Source organism: Kogia breviceps, chromosome 11 (assembly GCF_026419965.1).
Source record: "Kogia breviceps isolate mKogBre1 chromosome 11, mKogBre1 haplotype 1, whole genome shotgun sequence".
NCBI classification, from domain to species: Eukaryota; Metazoa; Chordata; class Mammalia; order Artiodactyla; family Physeteridae; genus Kogia; species Kogia breviceps.
Window position 1 is genome coordinate 57,738,517 of NC_081320.1, and position 17,832 is coordinate 57,756,348.

Genomic DNA, 17,832 nt, shown 5'->3' on the forward strand with positions numbered 1-17,832 from the left:
CACAGTGTAGATACACTATTTCAAGTTCTGGTCCGGTCGCAGTTGTGTTAGTATCTTGGTACAGTAGTAGAAACTAGTTGAATCGAACAAAACTGATGTAGATGTTTTCAGCAGAGTTGGAGCGAACTTGAAATAGGGAAAACTTTAATAAATAGTTGAAATCAGAGTTTGAAAACAAAGCCGTAAATCATATATAGGATGTTAAATTAATAGCATTCAAATCAAATCCTCTTTAGGAGAATGGAATAAATGTTCCCTAAACATAATAAATGTTGTTGAATCCCTGCTATGTGTGACACACTGTGATGGGCATTTAAAATATCTTAATCAGTATTCAAATGATATTTACTAAAGGGAATTTAGGGCTTCATAATAATATCTAACATTTTACAGTTCACATGCATAATTTTTCCCACAAAAGTACCCTTAACAGTAAAGGAAAGTCAAATACCTTTGAGGATCTGGGGATCAAGACCAAAGCAGCCCCCAGAAATGTGATTTATCTTTGTCACCTCCTTCATCTAAAAAATGAACAACTATTTAAAATTGTACTCGAGAGTATATCCATATTTATTTTACTGTAAGATTGCTCCCCCCACCCTAACTGTCCACAGTCCAGAAGGAGATGAATTATGTTTAGCCTGTGAATTCAAGAGCCCCTTGGCACACTGCAGAATTCTCATTGGGTTGTACATAACCTGATCTTGAAACCACAGGTCTCTGGTTATTTGATCCCCACAGTGGCCTGTGTCCATGGGCCAAGAGCAGACTGGCTAGGTTAAGCTTTGTCTGATTCCTTACTATTAATAAACGTTATATAACACTGCAACACATTTTTTCATTGACACCTAAAGTTTTATGGCATTGCATGTACCTACTCCTAGGGAAATAGCTTTTTGGGTAATCTAAAGGCTGTTTCTGTCTGTTATTTGCTTTGCAGGAAATTTTTGTTTAATGATAGCCAAGTTAGGTTACGATTTTGTTAAGTTTCTCAGAGATCTTTTAAAAGCAGAGCTGTGAAACTCATCTGTGTAGTTTTTAGTAAAGTTTTAGTTTCTTGGCATGTTTTAAATTAGTGATTTTTCTGCAGATAAATATATTTTTGTGTCACTGAAGTATCTTAGTGAGTGCATAAGATACTTTTTCTGTTATTTGAATATATGTATCATGCATTTTGTGAAGATAAAAACCCTCAAGATGATTTTTAAGAAGCTCTTGTTATAGATTAGGCGTCCTGCTGTGTTGGGCTTGAGAGATTTAATAATTTTGTAGAGCCAGGATGACTTGGACATGTAGGAAATAGATTTGAATGAGAAATACTGTATGGTAAGTGGAAATCAATATAAGGTGTTATGCTAATATACAGCCTAGGGTGGGTTTAAAATTTAGCTTATAAAATTAATCTTTAATATTTTAGGTTTTGGTTTTGTTTTATCTAGACGCCTTTTTACTTTTGTGGGTGGAGTAAATATAAATGTGCCAAATACAAATGGGTAAAGTAATGTTCTAATTTCAGATTTCTTCTTTTTAAATTTTTAGTTGTTGACCTTCTCTACTGGAGAGACATTAAGAAGACTGGAGTGGTGTTTGGTGCCAGCTTATTCCTGCTGCTTTCATTGACGGTATTCAGCATTGTGAGTGTAACGGCCTACATTGCCTTGGCCCTGCTCTCTGTGACTATCAGCTTTAGGATATATAAGGGTGTGATCCAGGCTATCCAGAAATCTGATGAAGGCCACCCATTCAGGTGAGATGTTTGGAAAACAAGGCACACGTTGGCAGCACTATAAACAAGAGTAGTATTGAGACTTCACTCTGCTATCTGTAGAGTTACAGGCATGCATTTTTTACTGCTAAAAGATAATTGCAAATGTTTGCTGAAAACCTATACCAAAAACATCTGCTTTTGAGATTTCCTAACAGTCATTTCATAGGCTCATGATGGAAAATACTGGGTTTATGTATCATTCGCCTAACTCTACTACTTGTTAGTAATATTTATTTATTAGAAGTAGGTATTGGTTACCTAATTTTACTTTTATGGAAACTGTATCTTTTTAACATGTTTGGGATTGGTGAGAGTTATATTTTCTTTATTGCTTACTTTTTATGCTATCTGATATTAGAAATACCTTTCTTTCCAATAGTATGTTAATGTTTTTCTGTTATGCTTCCTCATCATGTCTATGTCTTTTCTTACAATTCCTTCTCTATCTAGTTTCTTCTTCTCTTTCCGTAAGGTATTATTTTTGTGTTATCCTTTGGATAGCTCCTTTATTTCAGCATCTCCTTGTCTCTAAACCATCATCTTCTTACCTTATTTTGACAAGTAGCACTATCTTTCCAATTGCTAATGGGGTGGATGCACCTCAGCTTGGGTCTTCTGCCCTCACTTCATACTCATCACGTTCCCCACCCTCACCTCCCTTTAAAAATTGAGATAAGTATAATTCACATACTATAAAATTAAGTGGTTTTCAGTATATTCACTGAACTGTACAGCTGTCACCATCTCATTCCAGACATTTTCATCATACCCAAAAGACACTCTGCATCAGTACCTCTCGCGGTCACTCCCCACCCAGCCCCCTACAGCCACTAATTCATCATGTCTTTAAATGAGTCTTTTATCTCAGACTTGTCCATTTCTATCAGTTAACACCACTACTATCCTAATTTCAGGCTCCCAGTGTTCATGAAACTCTATGAGAATAGATACTACTGCATTTTACAGACGGGGAAACAAACTTTGAATTCAGTAACTTGAAATTGCAACTTCAAAATAGCAGAGTTACATCATGCCATAAATCATAAAGGAATATGATTTTTAATTAGTTACACTGAAATATATAAAAACATTGTCAAGCCAACAATTCTAAATTATCTATAAATTTTACATATTGTTTGATTTTTAAAGAAGACTTTTAGAAGAAACTAGTGATTTCTTTATTCTTTATTTCCTTAGAAACGCTGTCCTTAGCTCAAAGGCCTTTTATGGTTATTATAAAGTAAATTCAGCCAACATGCCAATTTAATAAGCCTTTTGGACAGTTTTCCAAGTTCTCCAGTCACATTAGTAAAGTTAATATCATACAGTTCTTATGTAATAACCTGTGGTCATTGCAGAATAGTGACGACTGTGCTGGCATTGCATTAATATCACATAAATGCCAGTTGAATGAATGTAAATGTCCATAGGGTGTCATTAATGGAGAGTGCTGCCTTTGTGGCCTGCTGGCCAGGCATCTTGTCTTCAGCAAGAACAAAAGCAGTGGTACAGAGAAGCAGAATACCACCTAAAGTCGTATCAGCCACTTTTCTATATTTCTTAAAGCTGCATAAATAAATTTTTGCTGATTTAAGGGTAGGGGTGTGAATGTTTGACCGTTTTTAACTTGATAATAATAACTTGCTATTTGTTGGCTAACAAATAACAAGCGTCCTATGCTAGACATTGTACTAATGAAGATATATTCCTAGTCCTTGACAGTTTATACTCTAGTAGAAAAAAATATACAAGTATACACATGTTTATATTTCAGGGCTGGATATGGTAATTACTATAAGAATAATACAAAAGAAAGCACTGTTAGAGTTATATAGTAGGGTCGGGAGAGGCATCATGTATGGATGGAATTTGAGATGGTGCTGACTGACGGTGTGCTATCTCCAGAGGTGAGAGGAGAGCACTGTGGATTGGGAACACAGTATGAGGGATAAAACTTCACATTAAGATGAAAAATGTTTGGTGAATGGCTCAAGTTGGAGCTATAGCACTGTAGTGAGAAATAAGGTTGGAATGATTTAGGAGGGCTGTGGTTGAAAAGTTGGAACCATAGAATCTTAGAATGTTTGAGTCCGAATGGATTCAGGAAGTCTGTTTTTTATATTTTGTTGAGTTGGAAGCATGACCCAAAGAAGTTCAATGCCTTTCGCAAGGTTACATAGCTAGGTGGTAGCATGTCTCCTAATTCCCACTTGAGTTCAACCTAAATAGCACTATCTAGTATAGCTCAAATAAAACGAATCTGGCATTGGCTGAAGGAGTGAATCAGAAGATAGATTAGAGACTGGTTTGGACACTGATGGACTATTCCAGTTTTTAAATAATGAGCACTTAAACTATAGTGATGGTATAGCGAATGAAAACGAGGAGGCACATTTGGGGCATATTTCAGGGGTAAAACTATGAGACAAGGAGTTATCAAAGAGGACCGTAATTTCCAGTGTAACTAGGGTCCACGGATATGGGGAATTTTTGAGGAGGGACTGGGTAAAGAGTTGCTTCCAACTGATAAGAGAGAATCCTTAGCACTTCTGATTGCTCTAAGATAAATGGCTTCTTTGAAACAGTCACTAATGAAACAATACCTCGCATTCCTGCCTACTTGACTCCCCCCCCCCATTACAGTTGTGTTCTTTTTTTTTTTTAACATCTTTATTGGAGTATAACTGTTTTACAATAGTGTGTTAGTTTTTGCTTTGCAACAAAGTTAATCAGTTATACATATACATATGTTCCCATATCTCTTCCCTCTTGCATCACCCTCTCTCCCACTCTCCCTATCCCACCCCTCTAGGTGGTTACAAAGCACAGAGGTGATCTCTCTGTGCTATGCGGCAGCTTCCCACTAGCTATCTAATTTACATTTGGTAGTGTATATATGTCCCTGCCACTCTCTCACTTCGTCACAGCTTACCCTTCCCCCTCCACACATCCTCAAGTCCATGCTCTAGTAAGTCTGTGTTTTATTCCCGTCCTACCACTAATCTCTTCATGACTTTTTTTTTTTCCTTAGAGTCCATATATATGTGTTAGCATACGGTATTTGTTTTTCTCCCTCTGACTTACTTCACTCTGTATGACAGACTCCAGGTCTATCCACCTCATTACAAATAACTCAGTTTCATTTCTTTTTATGGCTGAGTAATATTCCATTGTATATATGTGCCACATCTTCTTTATCCATTCATCTGATGATGGACACTTAGGTTGCTTCCATGTCCTGGCTATCGTAAATAGAGCTGCAATGAACATTTTGGTACATGACTCTTTTTGAATTATGGTTTTCTCAGGGTATATGCCCAGTAGTGGGATTGCTGGGTCGTATGGTAGTTCTATTTGTAGTTTTTTAAGGAACCTCCATACTGTTCTCCATAGTGGCTATGTCAATTTACATTCCCACCAGCAGTGCAAGAGGGTTCCCTTTTCTCCACACCCTCTCCAGCATTTATTGTTTCTAGAGTTTTTGATGATGGCCAATCTGACCGGTGTGAGATGATATCTCATCGTAGTTTTGATTTGCATTTCTCTAATGATTAATGATGTTGAGCATTCTTTCATGTGTTTGTTGGCAATCTGTATATCTTCTTTGGAGAAATGTCTATTTAGTTCTGCCCATTTTTGGATTGGGTTGTTTGTTTTTTTGTTATTGAGCTGCATGAGTTGCTTATAAATTTTGGAGATTAATCCTTTGTCAGTTGCTTCATTTGCAAATATTTTCTCCCATTCTGAGGGTTGTCTTTTGGTCTTGTTTATGGTATCCTTTGCTGTGCAAAAGCTTTTAAGTTTCATTAGGTCCCATTTGTTTATTTTTGTTTTTATTTCCATTTCTCTAGGAGATGGGTCAAAAAGGATCTTGCAGTGATTTATGTCATAGAGTGTTCTGCCTATGTTTTCCTCTAAGAGTTTGATAGTGTCTGGCCTTACATTTAGGTCTTTAACCCATTTTGAGTTTATTTTTGTGTGTGGTGTTAGGGAGTGTTCTAATTTCATACTTTTACATGTAGCTGTCCAGTTTTCCCAGCACCACTTATTGAAGAGGCTGTCTTTTCTCCACTGTATATCCTTCCCTCCTTTATCAAAGATAAGGTGACCATATGTGTGTGGGTTTATCTCTGAACTTTCTATCCTGTTCCATTGATCTATATTTCTGTTTTTGTGCCAGTACCATACTGTCTTGATTACTGTAGCCTTGTAGTATAGTCTGAAGTCAGGGAGCCTGATTCCTCCAGCTCCATTTTTCGTTGTCAAGATTGCTTTGGCTATTTGGGGTCTTTTGTGTTTCCATACAAATTGTGAAATGTTTTGTTCTAGTTCTGTAAAAAATGCAAGTGGTAATTTGATAGGGATAGCATTGAATCTGTAGATTGCTTTGGGTAGTAGAGTCATTTTCACAATGTTCTTCCAATCCAAGAACATGGTATATTTCTCCACCTATTTGTATCATCTTTAATTTCTTTCATCAGTGTCTTATAGTTTTCTGCATACAAGTCTTTTGTCTCCTTAGGTAGGTTTATTCCTAGATATTTTATTCTTTTTGTTGCAATGGTAAATGGGAGTGTTTTCTTAATTTCACTCTCAGATTTTTCATCATACAGTTGTCTTCTTAAATTTTAACAATTCCAGCTGTATTTCAGTATAGATTGGGGCATCTAAATGGACAGTAACAATTGTGTTTTACTCAGATTGACTTTTGGCAGCCGTTTCACAATTGGAGGCTTGACTTATTGGATAGTTTCCCCTAAAGGTTAGGCTGAGAGAGTATAGTATTTGGAAATGAGTAGAAGTTTTGTTAGGAAAACTTGATGACATAACAACATTATGTCCTCCTGAAAAAAACAAATCCATAATAATAACTACCATTTATTGTGTGCTTCTTTGTGCCTGATTGCATTAAGCACTTTACTCATTGAAATCTCAAGATAATCTCCATTGTTATAAGTGAGGAAACTGAGGTTAGAGGGATGACTAAATAACTTTAAAAATTACACAGCCAGGTAAGTGGCAGAGCTTAAGATTCAAGCTCAGATAGGTCCAATTTCAAAGCGTATGCTTGTTTTCTATACCCGCATAATCAATGAAATACCCCATGCTTGGTGAGTTTTTACATTGTACTTAATTTGGAAAGAGTAGGCTTCCATAGTAAAATATTTTACTAATGTCCTCTTTTACAGATACATATTTGCTGATTGACAGACATCCATGGAAAATCATCCAGTCAGTGACAGTTATGATGTGTTTTGTTTTCTAGGGCGTATTTGGAATCTGAAGTTGCTATATCTGAGGAGTTGGTTCAGAAGTACAGTAATTCTGCTCTTGGCCATGTGAACTGCACGATAAAAGAACTCAGACGCCTCTTCTTAGTTGATGATTTAGTTGATTCTCTGAAGGTAAATTTACTTGCTTTCCATTTTTTGGCATGCCCAGAATTTAATATCAGAGTTAAGAGAGTAAAATTCTATTTTCTATATTAAAGTAAATGATAAAGATTTAATGAAATCATTACTGTAAACTTGGGTTCCAAAATTCAGAATCTGATCAAATATTTAAGATGGAGGAAAGACAATTCCTTTTTAAAGGAAAATTTTATAAATTCATACTTTTGGAAATCATAAGGATTAAAAGTGAGAAGATTAAAGAGAGTTTTGATTGTAAGAATAAAGATTATCTAAGAGTTATTACCAGATATGATTTCATGTGCTTGACTTTGTTTTAGAGTCTAGCACTTAATTTCTTAGCTTGTGTGTGATTCATACATACATATAAGCTATTTCATATTTTTTATACTTTCTTGGGATCTTTATTCTGGAAAAACTTTAATATTCTGAAACACTTCGACTAATCACCAGTTGGTAAACTTTGGAATTTTTAGTTTTTGGATCTTGCTACATAACAGCTGTTAGAGTCTCACCTTGCAAGTAAGCTCCCCAAAGTTCAGACTGATTTAAAGTGAGCACTAAACTCGTCACGTAATGTGAACCCCAAGCACTGGGACTTTAGTGCTTTTCCTTTATGTGGAACCTGCCGTTTGTGTTGTGTGTATTATTGCCTGTGACTTAAGACGGACTTGTTTCCAATCTAAGCCTGGGTAGAAATGTACTATGGTAGTAATTACCATAATTTCTCTTTTCCAATAGATATGTTCAAGTTTGCAATTTACTGTGCAAACCAAGGATGTCATGGCAGTTGGATGATTGTGTCTTTAGATTCAGTGAAACAATTTCCGAACTGGTCAGAATAGGTTTATGCTCAAAATGCTTTTGACAAATATGTTAACCTTAATAGGCCAGTAAATGGACATTATTTTCAGCTGTGTGCTTCTCGCAGTTTATTAAGGCTTGGAACATCCGTTACTAATAATATTAATGGTAAATAATTTAGTTTCCTTTTATTATTATCTCTTTTGTGTAGATTGCTTGCATTTAGTGACTCATTCTGTAGTAGTGCTTTGAAATGATCTGATGTCAGTCTGTAAATAAAAAGATCATAGTTATGTCTTTTGGGATGTTTGATTAGTTTCAAAAGGGAACAAATAATATTTGGGAGTAAATCAAATAGAACCTTGTACACCTGGGTCCTAGAAGAAACCAGCTCCTGTTTCTTGAAGTGGTATTCACAATATATAGCTTGAGTGCTCGGGTAGAACATGTTTGAAAAATTATTGAGGGGAAGGTACTAGTGCAGTTTAAGATGAAGGGTTGTGTGGGTAGGAGTTGACTGAGAAGAAACACTGTAAATAGTGATAACAGAGCTTCAAACAGCAAAGGGCCATCTCTGAATTTGGCAGTCAAAAGTTGTTGGGGGAGGGCTGACTTCAAACAAAGGCATCATGAAACTTGATTGAGGAGTCACTGTTTTCATAGACTTAATAAAAACTGCAACAAAAATAAACTAAAAGTCATCATGTTTGCAGCATATAGCAGTGAAGGTAGCTATATGTATGTCTAGTTAACATTTTTCTTGAGAGAAGAGGCATTCTTGAAAATATCTGTTTAAAAAGAAAACTAATTGATCTGGAAATGATTCCTTCATTGTATTCCAGTTTTTACAAATTACAGTTTAAAGTTTCCCCTTGTCTTTAATTAGTTGAAAACTTATTTGTTCTTTCAGAATTTATTGTCATCTATACACAGTCCTCTGTGTAGACAGTTATGTAGGTTTGGCAATATTTGCAAAGGCTAAGGAAGTGAGAAAATGTTAGAGGAGGACTGATTAAATACTTTAGAAAGCCTTTAAAATCTGATTTGCACAGGTATTTGAAAATAGAATATGAGGAAATTTTACTAATAAATTACATTTATGAGATAATTTCTTTTTGCTGTTAAATCTCATTTTAAAATTTTCTTTTGAAAATTACCTTGGGTTTTTGTTTGTTTTTTTAAAACAATTTTATGAGGAAGCTAGCATAAATGAGAGAAACAACTTGGTAAATTCTTGCCTTGAGTGATTTTGCTAATTTGAAAATAACGGGAAGTGGCACATAACGAGATAGGTTACTTTCTGGAATGCTTTATTTTTATGAGTTTTTCTTATATTTTTAAAACATTCTTTGTTTCTTAATATTGGGGGAGAAAAGAGTTGCATTAGAAGTGTAGTTTACTACTTTTTCTCCTTAAGGATTAGAAAAGAGAAAAATAAAACTTATTAAGTTTAAACTAAGTTTAAAAAAACTTTTTTGTTGTTGTTTTTTGCGGTATGCGGGCCTCACTGCTGTGGTCTCTCCCGCTGCGGAGCACAGGCTCCGGACGCGCAGGCCCAGCAGCCATGGCTCACGGGCCCAGCCGCTCTGCGGCATGCGGGATCCTCCCAGACCAGGGCACGAACCCGTGTCTCCTGCATCGGCAGGCGGACTCCCAACCACTGCACCACCAGGGAAGCCCCAAACTTCGTTTTTTATTAAGTTTAGAACTTATTTTTTTATTAAGTTTTTTGGAATGGTTTTCCCGAGTAGTGTTTTTGGCAAGCCCAGAGCTCAAGGAAAGCTGCTTGGTGACTTCTCCAGATGGCAATTCATTCAGGGCTCCAAATAAATAACAGTTGTTTCAACATATTAACACTTAGAATGAACTTTCTCCATTTAGGTCTCAAAATCTGTTGAGGCAAAGAATAAGGTAGGGTGTTAGTTAGTCTTATTCTCCCAATGCAAAACCCTCTGATAATATACACGAAGGGTCTTCCTAGATAAACTTTGTGGTTCTTTGTGATTCTTCATGGGGGGACTTTTAAACCTTATGTCATTGTGTGTGAGTAGTATAGATTTCATTTCTTTTCACTGAATTAAGGGTATTATAGAAACATAGGATACTTGCTTAATATGTCTTAATTGGAAAAAGCTGAGAAGAAAAAACTTGTCTCTTTTCAAAATGACTTAATAGTATTCTTTTTCTAGAGAGAGTTCCTTGAGCATTTGCTACTCTTATCCCCCATAGTTTTTGTTCATATAGAGAGCATTTTTAAAAAGAAAATTATTTTCCCTCTTAACTCTGCTACTTTTTGCTATAGCAGTTGGCAGGAGAATCATATTCTTCCTCCCTAAAGCAAGGAAAAATGGGTTTTGCAGGGTTTTTTTTTCTTTCACATTTTTTTTTTTTTTTTTTTTTTTTTTTTTTTTTTTTTTTGCGGTATGCGGGCCTCTCACTGTTGTGGCCTCTCCCGTTGCGGAGCACAGGCTCCGGACACGCAGGCCTAGCGGCCATGGCTCACGGGCTTAGTTGCTCCGCGGCATGTGGGATCTTCCCGGACCAGGGCACGAACCCGTGTCTCCTGCATCGGCAGGCGGATTCTCAACCACTGCGCCACCAGGGAAGCCCTCTTTCACATTTTTAATGTAAAGGAAAAATCAATTTGTTCTGTTAAACTGATTTTATTTCCTTATATTCAGATTTTAAATTTGAAAAGTTTGCTAATAATTAGCCCCAGTCTCTCCAGTTTCCAGATGAATTTGTGATCTTGTTAAATAACAGCGTTTTTAAAATTTTTATAGGATCCAGCTTTTGATTGGGATTACTTTTATCATATGGTTCATAGCTAGGAAAATGGAAACCACCCTGATTTCAAGAAAATGCAGCGGGAATTTGTCTCATTTTAAAATCTTTTTTCATTTAGAAAATTGACATTGTATCAAGCTCTGTGGCTTTTTAAAAATAATAGCTTTTTAAAATTTGAAAGAGGTTTCTCCCTAACTCACTGTCTTTATACGTATTTCATGCCCTCAAATTTATATAATCTACATTTCGAGATTCTGGGTCATAATCACCACTACTTTTATTTGAAACCTTCTTCCTCAGAAGTTAAAAAATATAGAGCCACTATTCTTAGCATGTGAAATTTTTCTCCTCTTTGCTTATTATCGTTTTTTTGGTGCTGTGAGAGAGAGGCTATTCTATACATTAGTCTAAAGAAATAACCAAACCCCAAGGTTCATCAGGCCTGTTGGAAAAGATTTGATGTGAGGTGGTGGTTCATCATTTGTGCCTGGTCTAGATCTCTTTTTGGTGGTTGACTTGGACAAATAAAAATAAGACATGTTCTGCAGATTTCTCCTTTTACATTCTTGTGTACAGTTGGCCCTTAAACAATTTGGGGATTAGGAGCAGTGACCCTCCTCACAGTTGAAAATCCATGTAGTTTATAGTTGGCTCTCCATACCCCCAGTTCCTCCTTATCCAAGGCTCCTGTGTATCTGCAGTTCCTCTGGTATCCCTGCTTCCATATTCATGGATTCAACCAACTGTGGATTGTGTAGTACTGTAGTATTTACTATTAAAAAAATATGCTGACAAGTGGACCTGTGTAGTTCAGACTCTTGTGTTCAAAGGTCAACTGTAATTATTCCATTTGTTTTGCTTCTTTGCAGTTACCTGCAAGCTTCTAAATCCTAGAAAAGATTTCAGCTGTCCATAGTTTGAGCAACAATCCACTTCCCAAAAGATTAATTCTAGTCAAATATTATGGGCAAAATCACTGAAAAAATATTTCTAATTCCTCCAGTAGGATTTATTTCAAACATTAGTGTAAAATTTTACCACAGGCAAATGTTTGATCAAATCCTCAGGATTTGTTTTAAAGTGGGTTTGTTATGTTGCATGCCAGACATAAGGTAAGGGGAGGAGAATGAATGGAAAGGGAAGTAGAGGAGTGTTCTCTAGCAAAATTAAGCTGTGAAAGCTGTGTATGTGTCCTTTTATTGACGAGCCTAGTGTATATCACTATTAGTCTCTGAGAAGTCCAGAAGAGCCTAGATAACTTTCTTTACCTAGTGATACTCGTCAACTGTGTTAAAATAACCCATTACCACCAGAAAACTAGTATAAGATAGTTGAACAAATTTAAACCACCTAGTTAAGGTTTAATTCCATTTCTGTGATTGACCTTCTGTGTAAGCTGTCTTTGAAAGGGGCTCTTGTTTTAAAACAATGGTTCTCAGTCTTGGCTGCACATTGGAATCACTCGGAAGCTATAAAATAATACTTGGGAAGGGGAAGGACTGGGGGGGTCCCATCCCCTGAAATTGTGATTTAATTTTTCTAAGGACACTGCTTGGAGAACACTGTTTTTAAAAGTTATGCCTTTAAGCTGTAAACCCTCGGCTATAGTTTTCCCCCTACGCTTACTTCTGCACCCCTTTTATTATAAAAGAAAAGCATGTGACAGTCTCCACTGGGCTCAGCTTTGGGACTTCTTGAGTAAGGCTCAGCTTTATTAGGGGGTTCTGCCTTTTGAAACCTCAAATCCCAAGAAAAAGTCTAATACTCTTATTTACTAGATCCTAAGACTAGGTGTTTTCGGCAGAGGTTCTTATTTTTCCATCATAAAGACTGGATTCTTTATGACAGTAGTTCTGTGACTTGCAGTGAAAATACATGTTAAAATTATAAGAAAATTTTTAGCTATGGTTGTCTGATCATCAGGTAACCATAATGTTCCAGAATTCAGTCTGAAATCTGAAAGTGAGCAAAAAAGGCCTGAATTCCAGAAATAGCTGACCCAAAAGAACATTAAAATCTAGCCCTCAGGCTCCTAGGCATTAACATACACATTTTGACAGTTTCCTTTCTGGTTTCTTTGGCCCACAGAAAAATTAGACAGGAAATGGGCTGGGGAAAATGTGATAACTAATGAATGAGGCTGAAGATGTCAAAAGTCAAATGATTATCAGTGTTTAAAACTTCAGAAAAAGTTTGAAAATGTCAGAATTGCTAAAGTAATTTCTGAAATTATGTTAAACACCCTCCTCCCATTTTCCTTAAAAATGCCTTCCCACCCCAAGGAGACATCATCTAATAAAAAAATCTGCAGAGCTTTTCAGTGAGATATGTATGTGATATGCACTTAAATCGAATTCCCTTTTCCCCTGGGCAAAAGACAAACAAGACATGGCCCTTGCCCTCTTCCGTAAGTATTTACTAGACCTCCATTGTACTTTGCCCCTCTTTCCTCCAGTCTCATTAGTGCCTAAAGAGAGATGAGCCTTTGACTTCCTCAATTAATATGCATTGGCTGCAGTGTTGCCAAGAATTTGCCATAGAAGAGGATAGAATTTGTAGGTTTAAAGTGTTAATTGACCTTTTCCCTGCCTCTTTGTAATAGCATGCACATTCATGACCATTAATAAATGATTACTCTGTAAATGGTTTTACTATATAGCAGAGCAGAGATTCTGGAGTCAGATAAACCTGAGATCACTGTCACCTCTAGTCTGGCAACTTGCTTAATCTTTCTGTGTCTTGGTTTTCTCTTCTATGGGGATAATAACAGTATTTAACTTTTGGGTTTATGATGAGATTAACTGACCTAATGTATGTTCAAAAATTTGTTAGCTGCTGTTGTTATTGACAGTTTTAGTAATTGTGCAATTGTTAGATGCCGGTTCTTAACTCCTTTCTCTTCTGATGGTGTGTTCTCTGGAAACCCTTACCCAATATTTTCGTTTTGGGCCCCTGAAATGTTAAATTTTCTCCAAACTTAGCCGCAACATTTAAAAATTCTGTGATAGAACATAAAAATGTGAATTTCTGGTCTCTCTCTTTAAATGGGAAAATTTGGCAACATTAGCCTGGAATACTTGCTTGGCAACAGTCTCTGGAGCTGGATTGTGTGTGCTACTTTAGAGGGAGAATGCACATATCTGCCTTAGTCCTTACCAAGGCTCCCTCATGTGTTTATGTCACCTGCCTGGCCCCATAGACCTTCGAAGCCTCCCTCCGTTCCTCTTTGTGTCTGGATAATCTGGCTTTTAGGAAGAGTGTCCTCCAAGAGGCAAGTCTAGTGATATTTGAGCCCCTTAGATCACCTAGGTGTGAGGTCTTGGGTTTCTTTATTTGTGGCTTTGGAGTGTAGCCTTGTCGGTGACTTAATGACCAAATTAGGACTTATTTCTAGCTCGTGTGTTAGTTTCTGAATTTTGTCATGGTAAGGGTGTCTTTATTGCTAAAGCAATTTCTTCTAAAATGTAGACGGTCGACTCTTCCCTGTCGACTTGTGGATGGTGATGGATGAAAATAGCTCTGTTGCTCTATGGTAAACTTGCTCAAGCACAGCAGTTATATTTAGCTTTTGCAATAGGAGTCTAAAACTATGTGAGAGGGAAAAGGCTTGCTAACTGGGGTCATGCTTCAAACCATTCTATCAGTGGTTTCATAGTGGTTGCAAAGACCAGGGCAGCATTTAATTTTTGATTTTCAATTGATGAGTGTTAAGAAGGCTTGATATTTGCTCACTTGAACAGTAAATTCAGTTGTAGGGGTAAGCAGAGTGTTGCTCTTTGTAGAACTGACAGTTCCTGCAGGAATCCGAAGTGTCTTCCTAATAACCTGCAGTAAATATCTGACTACTTCAATTACTGCTCAGTACCCAGCTCATAGTAGGCATTCAATCAGATTTTGTTGAGTGAATGAACACATGGACAAAGATATGCTTTAGATGAGGGTTAGCAAACTACTGTCTGTCTGGCCCATGGCCTGTTTTTGTACAGCCTGGGAGCTAGGAATAGTTTTTATGTTTTTAAAGGATAATATTCAAAGAATATGTGACAGAGATCCCTTGTGGCCCACAAAACCAAAAATGTTTATTATCTTACTGTCTTTCTTTACAGAAAAAGTTTGCTGATCCCTGCTTTAGATGATGGATGTGCTAACTCCTCTCTCCTCCTCTTCTTTTCATATATACTTTGCTATTGGTACCTAAATAGTTGTTGTAGACGGTGGCATCATGGTGGTGTTTGTGACCTACTAAATATGGCAGAGAGATTGCCAGACAGACACATGAAGGCTCTTAATAGGAAGCAAAGGAACTGCTCCTGCTGAATGTTTAATAAAATCCAGACAGACTTTGTGTTTATAAAGTCTTCAGGAACTTTTCTGAACATGGCATTGAGTTTTTACTATATGATGTCACCAAGAACTGGAAGAAAACTTTGAAATCCTCTTTTTCAACCATTCATGAGTAAACTAACGTATGGGGAGGAAATAAAGGACTTCTCAAAATGAAATCACTTTTTGGAAACAAGGCCTTTCCCAAACTGCTGTATTTAATGATTAAAAAAAAATCCCAGATTTTGAGACTAGATTACTAAAATAGGAGAGTTTAGTCAGTTCACTGCAGTCCCCAGTCCCCTGCAGGGGACAGTGAAATATGATATATGAGTGAAGTATTACCAACTTGGGCAAGTTACTATACTCTATTTTTTTAGTGTCTGCATCTGCTGTGGTAATGATAGCAGTGCCTACCTTATAAAGTTATTAGGAGGAATAAATGAGTTTGTATTTGTAAAGCATTTAAAACAGTGCCTGGCACTAATATGGTAAGAACTGGATTAGTGTTTGCTAAATAAAGAAGGCAGTGGCTAAAAGAATAATAACGGTCAATTTTATTAATAGGTATAAAAGTTAGAGGAGTCCTCATTCCAAGGGGTCCTCATTGGCTGTTAAACATGTATCACTGGAGAGACAGTGCCTCTGATCCTTAATAAAATGCTAGAGCTCATATTTTTGGTACCTGAAACCTAGTCTCCCTGATAGTAAGTCTTCCTGCACCATTACTGCTTATTCAGATGTATGATATTTTAATGTCTAAATTATTCAGCTCATACAGATCTTGAATCACTTGTTAGTACTTTAAAATCAGTTTTAATAGCTAATTCTCATGATAGCTTTCCAGTCTTGCCATTTAGAAGCTAAGTGCTATAGGTGATGTACCTTTGGTATGTTTTCTGATCTCAGAGAAAACAGAATCAACTATTTGGTAGTGCAGTCCAGAGAAAAATGAATTGACTCTACTAATTGTTTTAATTAGATTCAGAAATTACTGAATGGAGACTGGCAACTTAGAAGTGAAATACCCATATTATTTTACCAAGTGTCCAAGGAGTATGCCTCTATTAGTTTGGCATTTAGATGGGTTGCTTTTATTTGAAGGCTTAATTAAGAAACTTTACTTGGGGACTTCCCTGGCGGTCCAGTGGTTAAGACTTTGCCTACCAATGCAGGGGGTGCGGGTGGTTTGCTACCTGGGCGGTGGAGCTAAGATCCCACATGCCTCCTGGCCAAAAATATAAATAAAACAGAAGCAGTATTGTAACAAATTCAATAAAGACTTTAAAGATGGTCCACATCAAAAAAAAATCTTAAAAAAAACTTTACTTGAATTTTGTTTTTAAGTGGCTAATGTTATTTTCTTATAGTTTGCAGTGTTGATGTGGGTCTTTACCTATGTTGGTGCCTTGTTCAATGGTCTCACGCTACTGATCTTGGGTAAGTCTACAAAACCATTGGAATGAAAAATTACTTAAAAAAAAAAAAAGATCGGGGACTATCCCTGGCCATCCAGTGGTTAAGACTCTGTGCTTCCACTGCAGGGGGCATGGGTTCGATCCCTGGTCAGGGAACTAAGATCTCACATGCCACACAGCACAGCCAAAAAAAAAAAAGATGGTGTGCAAGGAGCTTAAAGACATTTTAGTGGAGAATATCCTTATATTATAGGAAAAATGGAGGATATAGGTTAGAGATTGTGATCTCATTAAATAAATTGCTAATACTGATACTGTTTATGGAAATGCCACTTTACTTCCTGAAGACTACTCCAACTAACAGTGATAAACCAGATCAAGGGTGGCCTTATTTGATGGTGCAGTCATAGATCTAACTAACCAAGACCAGGGAGGCCTGTATTTTATAGTCTGCGTGATGTGATTTGAAGCCAGGAATGGTTCCTGCAGCCTCCCTTGGTTACTTCATTGCCCTGCGGTGGCTCCCCACCTGCAGGTGCATCCAGGAGATCCTTGTGACTTCCTAATTAGGAACGCTTCTGACTATCTTAAGAGTGCTGCCAGTTTGATGGCTTTGTAGTATTTGTTCCCTAAATCATACCAGTCTATTTTAAAGGTTGTGTATTTCCTTTTTCAGCTCTGATTTCACTCTTCAGTGTTCCTGTTATTTATGAACGGCATCAGGTAATTTAACTGCAGATTTCAGAATACAGAGCACACTCTCTTATATGGAACTTAGAAGTGGATCAGTGTCAGTTTCCAAAGCCTTATAAAAATGAGAAATGTGGTGGTTTCTTAAGCCTTTAATATGTTTAATAAGATTTTTTAGCAATGGTAATTTTCTAATAACTTCTTTCTACCTCTCAGGCGCAAATAGATCATTATCTAGGACTTGCAAATAAGAATGTTAAAGATGCTATGGCTAAGTAAGTATTTAAAATCGTTTTTTTAACACTAAGGATAGGTGTGCTGGCTTTGACAACAGCGCAGTATTCTCATATTTAAGACATAATGAGTAGTCAATTTCAATCACACCTAAAGTGACAGAGTTGCCAAAAGATATTTTTTCCTAACATTTGGATCATTAATTTCTATGTGTACATATATGTATTTAAGGCTTTACTTAAGTCTAATTTGTAAGGCCAGGGTGGCAAAATTATAGCTCATAGTTTGGCAGCCTTAGGATTTTATTTCTTGTATAAGCTGAGCAATGTACAAGTAATTCTTGAAGGATAGACATTTTAAGAAGCAGAAAACAAAATATTAAAATTTCAAAATATTT

At 36.6% G+C, this 17,832-nt stretch overlaps 2 protein-coding genes across 6 annotated transcripts in view; one reads left to right on the top strand and one right to left on the bottom strand.

Annotated features, from left to right (window-relative positions):
• The window catches only part of RPS27A (ribosomal protein S27a), a 394,104-nt gene that overhangs the window by 239,740 nt on the left and 136,532 nt on the right, over window positions 1–17,832 (bottom strand). The window lies entirely within an intron of this gene.
• Window positions 1–17,832, top strand: part of RTN4 (reticulon 4) — a 69,562-nt gene that overhangs the window by 50,689 nt on the left and 1,041 nt on the right. For all 5 annotated transcript variants that reach the window (XM_059078936.2, XM_059078933.2, XM_059078935.2 and 2 more), the window contains 5 exons: window positions 1,540–1,747; window positions 7,035–7,173; window positions 16,464–16,533; window positions 17,188–17,234; window positions 17,418–17,476. In XM_059078936.2, coding sequence (XP_058934919.1) covers window positions 1,540–1,747; window positions 7,035–7,173; window positions 16,464–16,533; window positions 17,188–17,234; window positions 17,418–17,476 — 523 coding nt within the window. The remainder of the gene's footprint in view (window positions 1–1,539; window positions 1,748–7,034; window positions 7,174–16,463; window positions 16,534–17,187; window positions 17,235–17,417; window positions 17,477–17,832) is intronic.